The 12,222-nt window shown below is 38.5% G+C and overlaps 1 protein-coding gene across 1 annotated transcript; it reads right to left on the minus strand.

Moving 5' to 3' along the window:
• Positions 1-228: 228 nt before the first annotated feature.
• LYPLA1 (lysophospholipase 1) lies at positions 229-11,736 on the minus strand. The gene is made up of 9 exons (XM_058818170.1): positions 11,617-11,736; positions 11,155-11,186; positions 8,072-8,137; positions 6,543-6,590; positions 5,624-5,694; positions 4,975-5,048; positions 4,105-4,206; positions 3,325-3,501; positions 229-1,960 (listed from the first exon to the last, which is right to left on the minus strand). Exons 1-9 carry the CDS (start codon positions 11,683-11,685, stop codon positions 1,907-1,909), a joined length of 693 nt encoding a protein of 230 aa, XP_058674153.1. The 5' UTR covers positions 11,686-11,736; the 3' UTR covers positions 229-1,906.
• Positions 11,737-12,222: the final 486 nt, after the last annotated feature.

Below are 12,222 nucleotides of genomic sequence, written 5' to 3' on the forward strand. Positions count from 1 at the left end.
CGACTGAGAGAAATTACTAATTAAACTTCAAAGTTAATAAAAATGCCCTCTTAACTACACAGATGGAATATCTAAAACTGTTTCATTACCATTTAGGAAAAAAACTCTTTTTCCATTTTACATATTAAGAGATGTTTAATAATCCAGAGAAACTGGATTAGAAAAGAAGCAGCTTCCTAAAAATGAAGTGCAACATTAAAAAAAAAAAAAAAAAAAAAAGCACTGAAAACTGGTTATTCAGACTAGGTAAACAGGTCAGATCTCTGGCAGCAGCAATGCTAGAGGAGAGATATAAAGGTGCAATTCTTCATGTGTGTATTTGTACTGGCAGATACCTGATGTAAATCCACATACACTGTAAGAGGACCCCTGGGAGAGGAAAAGTACCTTAAACTCAGGTGTGCAGCGCAGTGCTGACATGACAGATACATCCAAAATAGAAATATTCTTTGACTGAAAGCATATTACAGGATAGAACATTGTTATGCAGCACATTATGCAGTAAAAAGTGTAGTGCATTGTTTTAAACATTCCTAGTGTGGTGACAGCCTCTGAATGCTACAGAACAGCTGCTCCCAGCAGTAAAGTATGGCTCTGAACTGAAAAAGCTATTGAGTGTACATCAACTCCTGCAAACCAGTGCATTCTACAATTTTAAGGTTCTGAAAGAAGAAACATTCTGTATCTTGTAAATTTACTCCTTTTTTCCCAGGATAGGTCTTTATATTCCTAGGCTATACTGATCTGGGGAAATGTAGAAGGATAGATTTAAAAAAAAATGCTTTGTTCCAATTCAGAAAAAAAATCAAGTCTCAACATATAATAAGAGAAGGTATTATATGGTATTATCTAAAAGTATCACTTAAAAGTTTATGTTAGTTATATCCCAATTGCACTTATATTTCTAGCAAAAAATAATTCAAATAAGTGTGTGTTACAGATAATAGTTCAACAATACACAGAACTACATACATGCACTATTTTCAGTTATTTTCTCCAAAGTACAGAGAAAAAAAATCAAAACAATATTCTGTAGTTGTTCATGTGAAACAAATAAACAAATTAAAACTACAAATGAAGCATCAGATGAATATTCAATATGAAAACAAGAATTTTTTTAACAAAACTCAAATAATTCCTATGCACTTTTTCAGAATTCTGTTCCAAGTCAACATTTGCAATGAGTTGAAAAGAAAAAAGACAATAAGACAAACAACAGTCTAATAAGCAATGTGTCCCTTTAGAATTTCCACAGTATTTATCTATATGAACATTTCAAAATTGAGGTGGTTTAAATATAAGAAATACCTTTGCTGACTTCTAGCCATTATAGAACTACCCTCCTTATCTGTTAAACAATTAACATATAATCCTTAAGCTTTATCCCTGGTAGCATTTATTCTATCATCATATGCCCACTACATTACATGTTCTGTACTTCATGCCCACTCTGTTTTATGTTGTGTTCTTTATGCATTCATTACATAAAAGAAATGCCATATGTTTGCAATGAAGGAAGAAAGAACAAATCACATTTCAAGTAAAACTTAACAGGTCACATCTATGTTGCTCACTTAAATTTAGATTTTTATTACTTGTACAAATAATTTGAAATTCTGCAATCAAGAAAAAACAAATAATCCAACATTTTAAAACAGTTACATTCTGTCATTGTTACCTAGTTCCCTCATTCACATCCTTCCCAGTACTGGCTGAAAAATACTAAAAAGATTATCATTTCTTGTACATGTGCATTATTTAATCTTCATTGTAAGTATAAATTTGCAACACAGTAGTAACACTGCAGGTATAGAAATAATGTTTCCTATCAGGCATATGAAAAGATTTAACACTCTACCACAGTTGATGCTGGTGTATTTATATAGAAGGCTTCTCACAGATAAATTCAGTCTATGGGAGGTAGATGTTTGTCTATGAACTGTTTTACATCCATCATCTCCTGTTTAAAGATAAAAGTCTGTATTAGTTGAAGTCCTCTACCACTACGTAATCAGCTACATTAAATCATTCTTTAACATTTGAGTTATAATGAGCAGCTGGGCTAGAGATATTGAGCAATCAGTTACTTAATTACCACTCTGCACACAAGTCAGGCTGATAACTTCACAGTGCTGATATGCACTTAGCAGAGGCTAAAATACAAGAAAAAAAGCAAAGACTACTTTTTCTCTTCCTCTGGAGCTTAACAGGCAAGCTACATATTAAGTGATCTTGATAGCACCAGGTTGACTGTGTAGCTAAGGCCATAGCTTCCTTTATACTTTAAACTTTTACAAGTTAGCAGCAGCATGGAAAGCCAGCAACTCCACCTAACTATCCAGTTTCATTTTCAGCATGCTTCCTTCCTTAAGGAAAAGAAATACAGCAAACAAGACTGAGAAACTAATCCATGGTAATCTTTTTTTTAATTAAGTCACTGTTGTAAGAAAGAACAAATATATTTGTGTAACAGCTCAGCAATATTACAGGCTAAATGCAGCACTACTCTGTAAATGTTACAAAGAGGTTGTTCAAAGTTACAGTTCCCACAAGATGCAACAATCTAAATTAACTATGTTACTGCTGCTGGCAAATCTGCTCTTTGCTTCCTCTTTGATTTCTTGCTCTCATCACTTAGTTGAGTTCTGAAGCTCCAGCTCCCTGTGGCTGCAAACACTGAAGGCTGCAGCTTTTGACATTTTAGCAAATTCAAATGATTCAAGGAAGTTTCTGATCCGTCCCAGAGCCGGTACAAGGAGGAAGTGAGGGCCACAAGGTCAGGAGCAGGAGTCCACCCCTTTCTGGCAGCAGGAAGTTCTTACATCAGCTCAGCTGTCTGCTGAGCCACAACCATTAATGCAGGCTCTGAGGCTGCCTCTTCCATAGTGTCAGACCTCCCTCCCTACTCCTTCGATGTCTCCCTCCTCAGAACTACCAGGATTCTTCTCTCCAAAACACCATCTTGGATTTATGCTATGAGAATTTGTCTTTTAATTCTAATTAGGTTGTTAAACTAAGCAAATAATAAAAATTTGGGAAAAAGAGCATTTTATAGACCAAGTTGCCTAGTGCCCTAAACACATTCTTACGAGGAAGTTCTCACCTGTCATACAAACTTCTCCTTTGGATGCTTTTTAGCCCAGAATTCAGTATACATCAAAATAAATAGCATGAAGCATGTATTAAAAAAAAAAAAAAGAAACAAAACCAAAACAAAGAGAACAAACAAAAACTCACCTCCCCACAAAAAGCCTATAAATATTAGTTTTGAAGGAAAAAGAATTAACTATAACCAGCTAAAACAGGGTGGATTTAGAAAATTACCTCAAGAGATGAACTATGCATCATGCCAGAGTAAGTCTTGAAGGTTACATTGGCTGGATTTATCATAGTCTTCAGCTTCTCCACAGTGAGGGAACCAAACATTACAGGAACCAGGGGGTCACAGTCCCCATGGCACTGAAGAACAGCAATATCCTTGTTGACACCACTGATAGGGCCCTAGGAGGGGTGGAATTAGACAGGAGAAGAGAAGAAAGAGACACTAAGTGGAGATAAGGCTAACACCTTTGAAATAAAAAAAAACATGGCACTATACCCTGTGACATCACAAGCAAATTGAATTCTATGGGGAAATAGTACAATGTATGGCCTGCAAGCAGCTCCTTATGAAGTAAGCTCTGTACCTGACAACACATTAAGCTCAAAGAAATGCAAATAAAATTTTGACAAAAACTTTTGTAACAGAAAGTCATAATTTCTGGCCAAGTAAAAAACTTGAAACTTTGCTCAAACACTCAGTCTCTAATAAGACAGTGCCTTGCAATGGAACAAATGGCAGACAGAAAATTAACCTTCAAGGAAAATTTGTTCTGTCCTTTAAATTTTCTAGTACTGTCATTTTAAGCAAAAATAGCTACTGAGTGTTTCTTCATTTTCCTTACTTAACAAAATCTAAAATTTTAAGGCCCTATTTTAAAAACTTCTAAATTATCAAACAACAGTCATCTGGTAATAATGATGACAACTAATTCTTGCACAAGATTCAATCTTCAGAGATACTCATTCCCCAAGCGCAAATCATCTCAGGAAAGAAACAAATACCTGAGGAAAAGAAGCCCGTAGAGGAAGCCAGCAGCTGAGGGCTACGACACCTGCTAATTTCTGATGTGTTGTAAGAGCTGTATACAGTGATAAAGCACCTCCCTAAAATAAAGAGATACAAATATTATTAGAATAATGACAGTAAAGTTCTTTTTAATGTTTGCTTCAAAATCCCTGATTTCTCCTTTAAAAGTCCTTTCCTATTGCAATCTATTCTCCTTTAGAGCCAACAACTAAAACCAGTACTTATGTACAATGTTTCTTTTGCTTTTTCTCCTCCCTTCCAAGTCCATGTGGTCAATTCAGAGGTAAGCCAACAAATTTACTGTAACTAACACTTGTCAAAAATCCCCCAAAACCAAAGACTATTACTCACAACATTTTTGCACTGCAATAATTTTATCACAACAGTATTATCACTACTTTAATATTTAATTCATTTGCATGCAGACTGGGGGAGTTGATGTATGGACCAATTAATCAACTAACCTACCTATGACAGATGCCCTACAAGTGTAAAGGAAAAGATTTTCCAAATAAATCCAGACCACTAAACATCTACCAAATTCAATTAAAAATATTACCAAAATTTTCAAGCAAAACTATTTAGGTTACGTGCATAAAGATTTTAAACAGACAATTTATTTTAGTACCTTTTTTACACATGTATGTTCATTTTCCAGAGAACAGTAATTATTTGCAGAAAAACCAAAAACTTCATTTGTTAAAGCAAAGCAAAATTGGCCCCTTAAAATTTTAGAGGCATCTAACATCAGCTGACTTCAATTTAAGTGTCTGGGTTTCTGAAGTTAATAAAGCTAGGTTACTTCCCTAGAAAAAAGACAATGGCTCTTTCCAACCATACCTTACCTGAGAAAAGCCTCCCAGAATAATTCTATTAGAAGGAATTCCATTTTTTACTTCTTGATCTATCAGTGCTTTAACTGCAACATAAATAAAGGCCAGCTGTTAAAATCCACTCCATTCTCTAGAAAGTCCAGAAGAGGAAAAATGCATTCTTCCTGGCATCAAGAGAAAGCTAGTGAAAGGAAAATTTAGGCTTCTATATATTAAAACTACCAGAAGATCTAAAGCACAGTCAGAAATGTCAGTGCCACTGTATCATTTCCAAAGAGAAAAACATGCAAATAGGTTTTGCAAAAGCTCCAGTTTTGGGAAGATGGCATCCTCTTCCAACTAAAAGCAACAAAACTGGATGCCAATACTGCTCTGACCTGCTGCACTACCCAAAAGCTCTTTAAAAAGACCTACACTTGTTCCCCTATTTCAGAGTATGAAGTGTTTATATTGGTGAATTACTCTACTTACTAATAAAGTTAAAAAACAAACAAACAATAAACAATTAATCTAGCTAAACTTTGGTCAGTGATAATACCATATACAAATATTCTTTTCCCTAAAAAAATATTAGCTTTAGAAAACCTGTTTCAGACTGATAGTTAATTTTCAAGAATACCTGGAAGTACTTTTAAGACATAAAAAATACTCCTAAGTATACCATTCTCCGCCGCCTGCTTGATCCCAGCTTCATCTTCCTGTGAATCTGGAGAAAGTCCAATGATATCAAACCTTACAGAAACATCAACAAGAGCATTACTCATTAGAGCATCCATTCCGCTTCTTTAATACACAAATAATGAAATCTGGATGTTTTCCAGACAAAAATGTTAGCTATCATATTGTTTATTGCCAACTACCCATAGATCACAAGAAACAGTGCACAATCTGTGAATGTGGCTTAAAAGACTAGATCTAGTCAACAAGGCTGTTCTGAGTTTTGACATCTTCTGTAACTTACTGCAGATTAAGCAGCACAGTTTTGATATTTGCTCAAAAAATATTAGCAGGAATTTTGCTGCATGTAGAAATTAAAATATGGTTTGAAGAAATACAAGAAAAACAAACACAAGTTACTCTGGGGGGAAGGGGGAAAGCCCAAAATCCAATAAAACTGAAGACTGGTTTCAGATCATTGAAACCAAGTTCTTCTTGCTCTCTATTCAGAAATGAATGTTCTAAAGAACAGTTTCTACATATCCTACTGACCCACCAAATATTACTCACTAGCAGCAATAATATTTCCACTCCAAGTCTCTGCTTCTACTGACTAGGAATTCAGACACAATGCATACTACAGACCCTATCTGTAGAATAAAAATGGGGTTTTGTTCTAAGATATACAGATTAGTCCTGAGGAATAATCTCTACCATAGATACAAAATGATAACTAGAATGTACTCATGACAGCCCTTTTAGTTCTGTTCTTTTATAAGAAAATATCTAAAGTAAAAAGGTTTACACTTTCATGTGATTAAAACCAGATACTCAGGTTGCTCATGATTTTAAATTAAGAACAATGAGTTCATAGCCCCAGATATAATTTGATTAGAACCATCTGCATTTGAACAAATACTTACCATGATGGCATAGACATGTTCATGTTCAAAGAAACAGGCATAACTGGCCTAGAAATGAGAATGAACACTCTTGACATAAGATATATACTGAAATTCAATAATGCAGATGCAGTAACATCATGGAATTGCATATCCTCTGTCTTACTTTTAAGCAGTAATTAACATGAGCTCTTTTGCAGCATCTGCTGAAGAAACTCACTTGAAACCTGCCAGCCCAAACATATTTAATATTCAGGGTTGAATTACCATTCTCTATAGAGAGCAAGCAAAACATTAATGGGCTGCTTTAAATGTGTGTGTGTATGAGTGCATATATTTAATATACATTTTTAATATACATATATCATTGACTTATTTGTAATTAAGAATTATTTATCACAGTTCCATTCACAAGTTGAGTGGATTAAGGCACCTTCTACAGCAGCATCACCAGCCAAAGGAAGCAGCCAAAAGCAGCACATGGTGGAGCCTGGCCATGCATGTTTCTGTCAGCAGCTGAATCTGCTTGGGCAGTGCCCTCACTGCTGGGCTCCCTCCCAGCCCTGTGCCATCTCTTCAGCCACAGCAAGGCAGCTTCAGGATGGATCATACCTGGCTTGAGTTTTAATCTATAGCAACTGAGCAGCATAAGTTCTGTGGGGAAGGATTGAAAGAAGACAAAGGGCAAGCAAAGAAAACAGCAGATCTTGCTAAGCTCCTTTTGAATGGTTCAGCAAAGCTGGGGCATGTGGTAAAACAAATAAATAAACCACAGCTCAGCAATACACCAAAACATTGCTTCCTTCTCTCCCTATCATCTCTGCTCCACATCTGCCAAGACCACTGAAGCAAGAGACAATCTAAGTTTTGTGTTAAAATAAATTAAGATTATAATTTATTAGTTTTTCTACCACCAAGCCAATAGTAGATAGATCTTACTGCCTTATTTACTGGTGCCTGATGATGCTTAGAAGTATTTCACTTCTCAAATTGCACACAAAGACAGCTCAATTGAATTATTTGCTGAAAATATCACTATCCTGTCAATCTTTAAATTTCTTTGTAACCTACAACAAGTTTCAATCTACTATACACATACACAAGCTTAAGTACAGCTGGCTAATGCAAACTGAGTGTAATGGTAAGCAAAATACAAAAAAAAAATCCTTGATAAAACTGTTTTTGACAAAAGATTGTTGGGAGGAAAAAAGAAACTAAAAAACAACTCAATCCAATGGGAAAAAAGTCAAAATACTATAACTTTGTACCTAAAACTTTACAAGTACGTTTTCAGTCTGAATAAGTACCCGAACCAAAGTACAAATAAAAATGAAGTTTTACCCCAAAGTAAATCACACATAATTTCCTGAAAACAAAAAACACTTAATAGCATCAACACTATTTTAGAATGGGCTTTTATATAAAAAACCAAAATGCAGAGATAGCCTGATGTCATCTCACTTCTGAGGTGCCTCTCTGACATCTGCACAAGTGTTTTAACAGATGATTTCTCTACAGAAAAAGGTAAAACAAGAAAGTTACAAACTTACGCGTGTGGGCAGATGTACTTCACATGGGGGCTTTTGATACCAGCAAGTGCTTCTGACCATCCGTGCCTGTTAACAAAAACATTTTCAACTGCTTTTAGGTTTTGGCTTATTTCTGAACTGGTGCATCAGCATAGACCAAGTATGAAACATGCTGAATTAGATCAATATCAACACACTTTTAGAAAATATTTACATCAACCACAGTGTACTATGAATGTAGTACTGAAGTCAGAAGGTTTGTTTGGCCCTTGAATGCTTGTGGCATATATATAGTCAGGAAGACTTGATCTAATTTGGTTGTCATAGTTGTGGTGTAGCTACAGAAATATCACTTTGGCTCCAGGCAAAGCCCACTCTGTATCTGTCTGGCTTTATTAATTTGTGTGCCAGAACAGATGCACACAGGTATCCTGCTTCCAGGCAGCACAGAGGCTGCTTTGCTGCTCCTGCAGAGCTCAGACAGCTTCTCTGACAGCCAGCTTGGCATTCTGTGAACCACATTTCTTGACGTGGGACAGTAGCAAACCAACACCTAAGCTAACTCCACATGGATCCAGCCCCATCAATCAGCCCTATTAACTCCAGCTCAGCTTGAATGCTCTTGGATTCAGGCAGTCCTGGACAACACCCCAGACTGCAGTGGCTTTTTGATCTCAAACAGATACAGCATATGAATGTCCATAACAGAACAAGATCTGCACAGCAGGTGAGTTAATGAGCTTCCTCCAAACCAGAACACTGGAGAGCATAAGGTCAACACTCACTCCAGGCCTCATCTGGACAGGAACTGACCTTGACCCACATCTGAACCCATGCACAGCCACTGCACATGCCTGCACTTGGCTTTCCAGAACACTCATTTCACCTGTATTTCCTGATTTTTCCCCATCATTTAGTATTCCTAACTCACCCATTAAATTAGATGCTGGGAATTTGGTTCTAAGCAGAGAACACCTCTAACAAATCCATCAGTGATACAGTTGAACTAATCAGACCAACAGCAGACCAGCCATAAAGGCATGATTGGTTTAGTTTTAATACCATCCTGAAGAAAGTTAATTAATGTATGCTACCTGAAGTTGAAGGCAATTCCAACACACTGACATTTGAAGCACTGATTGTACCTCAGCCTACTTCCTATCAGTACTTTTAGATATATTATTAACAAATTCCAGGAAATATGATTTGCACAATATTTGCAGTATCACAGAGGGTTGAATAAGAGTCTAAAGGAGAAACACCACTGAGAAAAAATAGTTACATAAGAATTTAGGGACATATTTTAGCCAATTATGAAGTTGACAAATTTGAAAAGCAACATTGTGTACATACTAAAGCAGACTCCTTAGAACAATATGGCACCTTTTGTTCAGATTTTGACAGGTATGTACCAATCTTTAAGTGCCATTTATACAGGAGTTAAGACAGAAAAAGCATGTAACCTCTGTTAAACACTTTCCAGAGTAAGAAAAATGCAGCTGGCCAATGGAAGTGATCAATTTAGAAATTCATGTGAAGCTGAACAGGTCAGTTTAAACTGGGGGAAGTTATAAAATTGTTAATAGGTTTGCTTCAGGCAATTTTTTGGGTCACTCCTACAGCTTTTACTTAAAAAACCCACAAACAACAGTATGTCAAAGGCAGTGTATCTAATCTAATCTGCAACAGACTAGAAGAAGAAATACACCTAAATCACTGTTTTTCCACAGAGGTGTCATGTCTTGTCAAATGCAGACGTTCCAGTATGCTCACTGCATTTGCAAGATTGAGGCTGTGCCTTAGCTCTGACACTGAAATGGAAATGCCACCTTATCTAGGGAATATAACTTAGGTTAAAGAGAAAGTCTCTATTTTTTACCCCCTGCCAAAACAAACACCGAGCCAATTTGCAAGGACTCAAATTCCAAAAGCTCAAAAAATTCTGCAATCACTTGCTGAACATTTGGTGCCAAGATGCAGGCAGTGCTGCTGCCTCAGCTGCCTCCCACCAGCAGAAAGGAAGAGGGGTAATGCAAACAAGGTGTTGTGCCAGCACAACACATCAGAGCAAAAACTCCACTTGTAGAATACTGCCAAGTGCATGGACTTGACTCTTTTTTAACTTACTAAATGCCCAGGTTACGCAAGTTTTCATTCTGACAGCTAATTTTAGTTAGCACTTTGGAAAAAATAACATAGCAAGTTTCAACCTAGATGCAACATTCAAGTTCCAGGTAACAAAAAAAAAAGTTCTTAAAAAAATATTATGTAATTTTAGCCACAAGGGAGCAAAATAGACAAAGCATTCATGCTATTTATTTTCAGTATCTAAGTGCCAATTCCTTTAAAGTCTTCCACTAAAAAGGCTTCAACACTCTCTTAACTTGTTAATTCAATGGCTTTAATGAATGCATGCTTATTTCTGGGCACACACAAGCTTCAAAAGGAAACATTACACCAGAGCTAGAATGCCTCCCAGAAATTCCCTACTCTTTCCATTTCTACTCAGACATGAAATAACAGGAACAAGGCAACGGGGCATTACGCATTTTATTTAGGGGGCGTTTTTTTGGAGTCTGAAGACCATATTTCAGAGACAAAAATCTGTAGCTATTAGGTGACTACTTTGGAGTTTGCTTATATAGATCAAAAAGGTCTGGATTTTAGTGTAAGTATGACATTGATGAAGAAACCACGGACTAACAGCAGCTATTGGCAAACTAACAATCCACAAGTCTGGAATAAAAAAGAACTCTAAATTTAGACAAACACAGGAATAACCAGAAACCCACTCTCAGGAAAGCAAATGATCAGAAAATCACACTCTTCTTTTTCTACAAAGTTTGTCTCAGGGACAAAAGAGAAATCACATTTAGACCAAATTAGGTGAGTAAAGTTTTCAAGGACTTGGTGGAAAATTTTAATTAAATAGTTGTCACCATCATTGCAGGACACGTGAAGTTTTATCTGCTGTTGGCCGCTGCATTCAGTAAAGGGCAAAGTAAGAAGCTTAAGTAAATTTTAACTGCTCACGTGCTTAAAATATGCAGGTTACATTTGAAAGTATAATAGCTACTGAGTATGCAATAGATCAGAATACACACCCGGTATCTCCTAATCCGTGAAGAAAAATGACCTGAGGGAAATAAAACAGCAACAACACACACACACAAAAAAAAAAGACAACAAAGGCAGAGGGTTAGGATCACTGAACAGGCACACGAGCCCCAGGCGCCCACCCAAGGTCAGGCGCGGTTCGAAGCGCGGCACCACTTTCTCCCAAGAAAACTCCGCTTCGCTCACTTCCCCTCCCGGCCGCGCCGCCATCAGCGGCCGCTCCCCGCGGGCACCGCTGCCCTTCCAGGTGCCGAGCCCGGCCCGCCTCTGCACGACAAGGCAAGGAACAGGAGCGACCCGCCCGGGCCGGCCCGCCCGCCATCCCCCTCAGCGGGGGCGCGGCCGCGCCTCGCCCCCCGCCCGCCCTCCCGCCCGCGGCCGCCGCGCCAACAAAGCGGGGCGGCGGCGCTGCCTGCCCGCGCTCCCGGCCCGCGCCCCGCCACACTCACGGCGGCCGTGGCCTTCCTGGCGGCCGGGACGATGGCGGGCAGAGGAGCCGACATGTTGTTGCCGCACATGCACCGGGCTGCGGGGCGGCCGGCGGGACACGGGCCAGCGGCGGGAGGCGACGCGGGAGGCGGCGGAGCCGGTGGGAGGGGCGCGGGCGGGCGGGCGCCTGGCGCTGAGCTGTAAGGCCCGGGGGAAGGAGGAAATTACGGTATTCTTAAATAGGTGAAATAGAAAAGGCTAAGTCACGGGATGGCAGGAAAAGCAGCACAAATATAGCAAACAGCACGGCGAGATGGGGCTCGTCTGCACTCATCGGGTCAGATACCTTCACCGCCGAATTAAACCTCTCGGCTTACAGCTCCCAAGTCACTGATTCTTACTCATCTTGAGATGTGTTAGGCTATTTAGGCACTCTGGTTGGAGTTACTGGATCATTCCAGTCCATTCCAAACACTTAGACCGACTCTGAATACGTATGGCAAACACATTTCTATCAGAAGGGAATACTTTGTTCTTTGTCTTCTCTTCCATACATCTCTGTCAGATATTTACTCCCAGAAAATCAATATGCTCATTGTGTTTGCCGGGTGGTAAGTGGCTGCCGT

The sequence above is a fragment of the Ammospiza caudacuta genome, chromosome 1 (genome assembly GCF_027887145.1).
Source record: "Ammospiza caudacuta isolate bAmmCau1 chromosome 1, bAmmCau1.pri, whole genome shotgun sequence".
In the NCBI taxonomy this organism is placed as follows: domain Eukaryota; kingdom Metazoa; phylum Chordata; class Aves; order Passeriformes; family Passerellidae; genus Ammospiza; species Ammospiza caudacuta.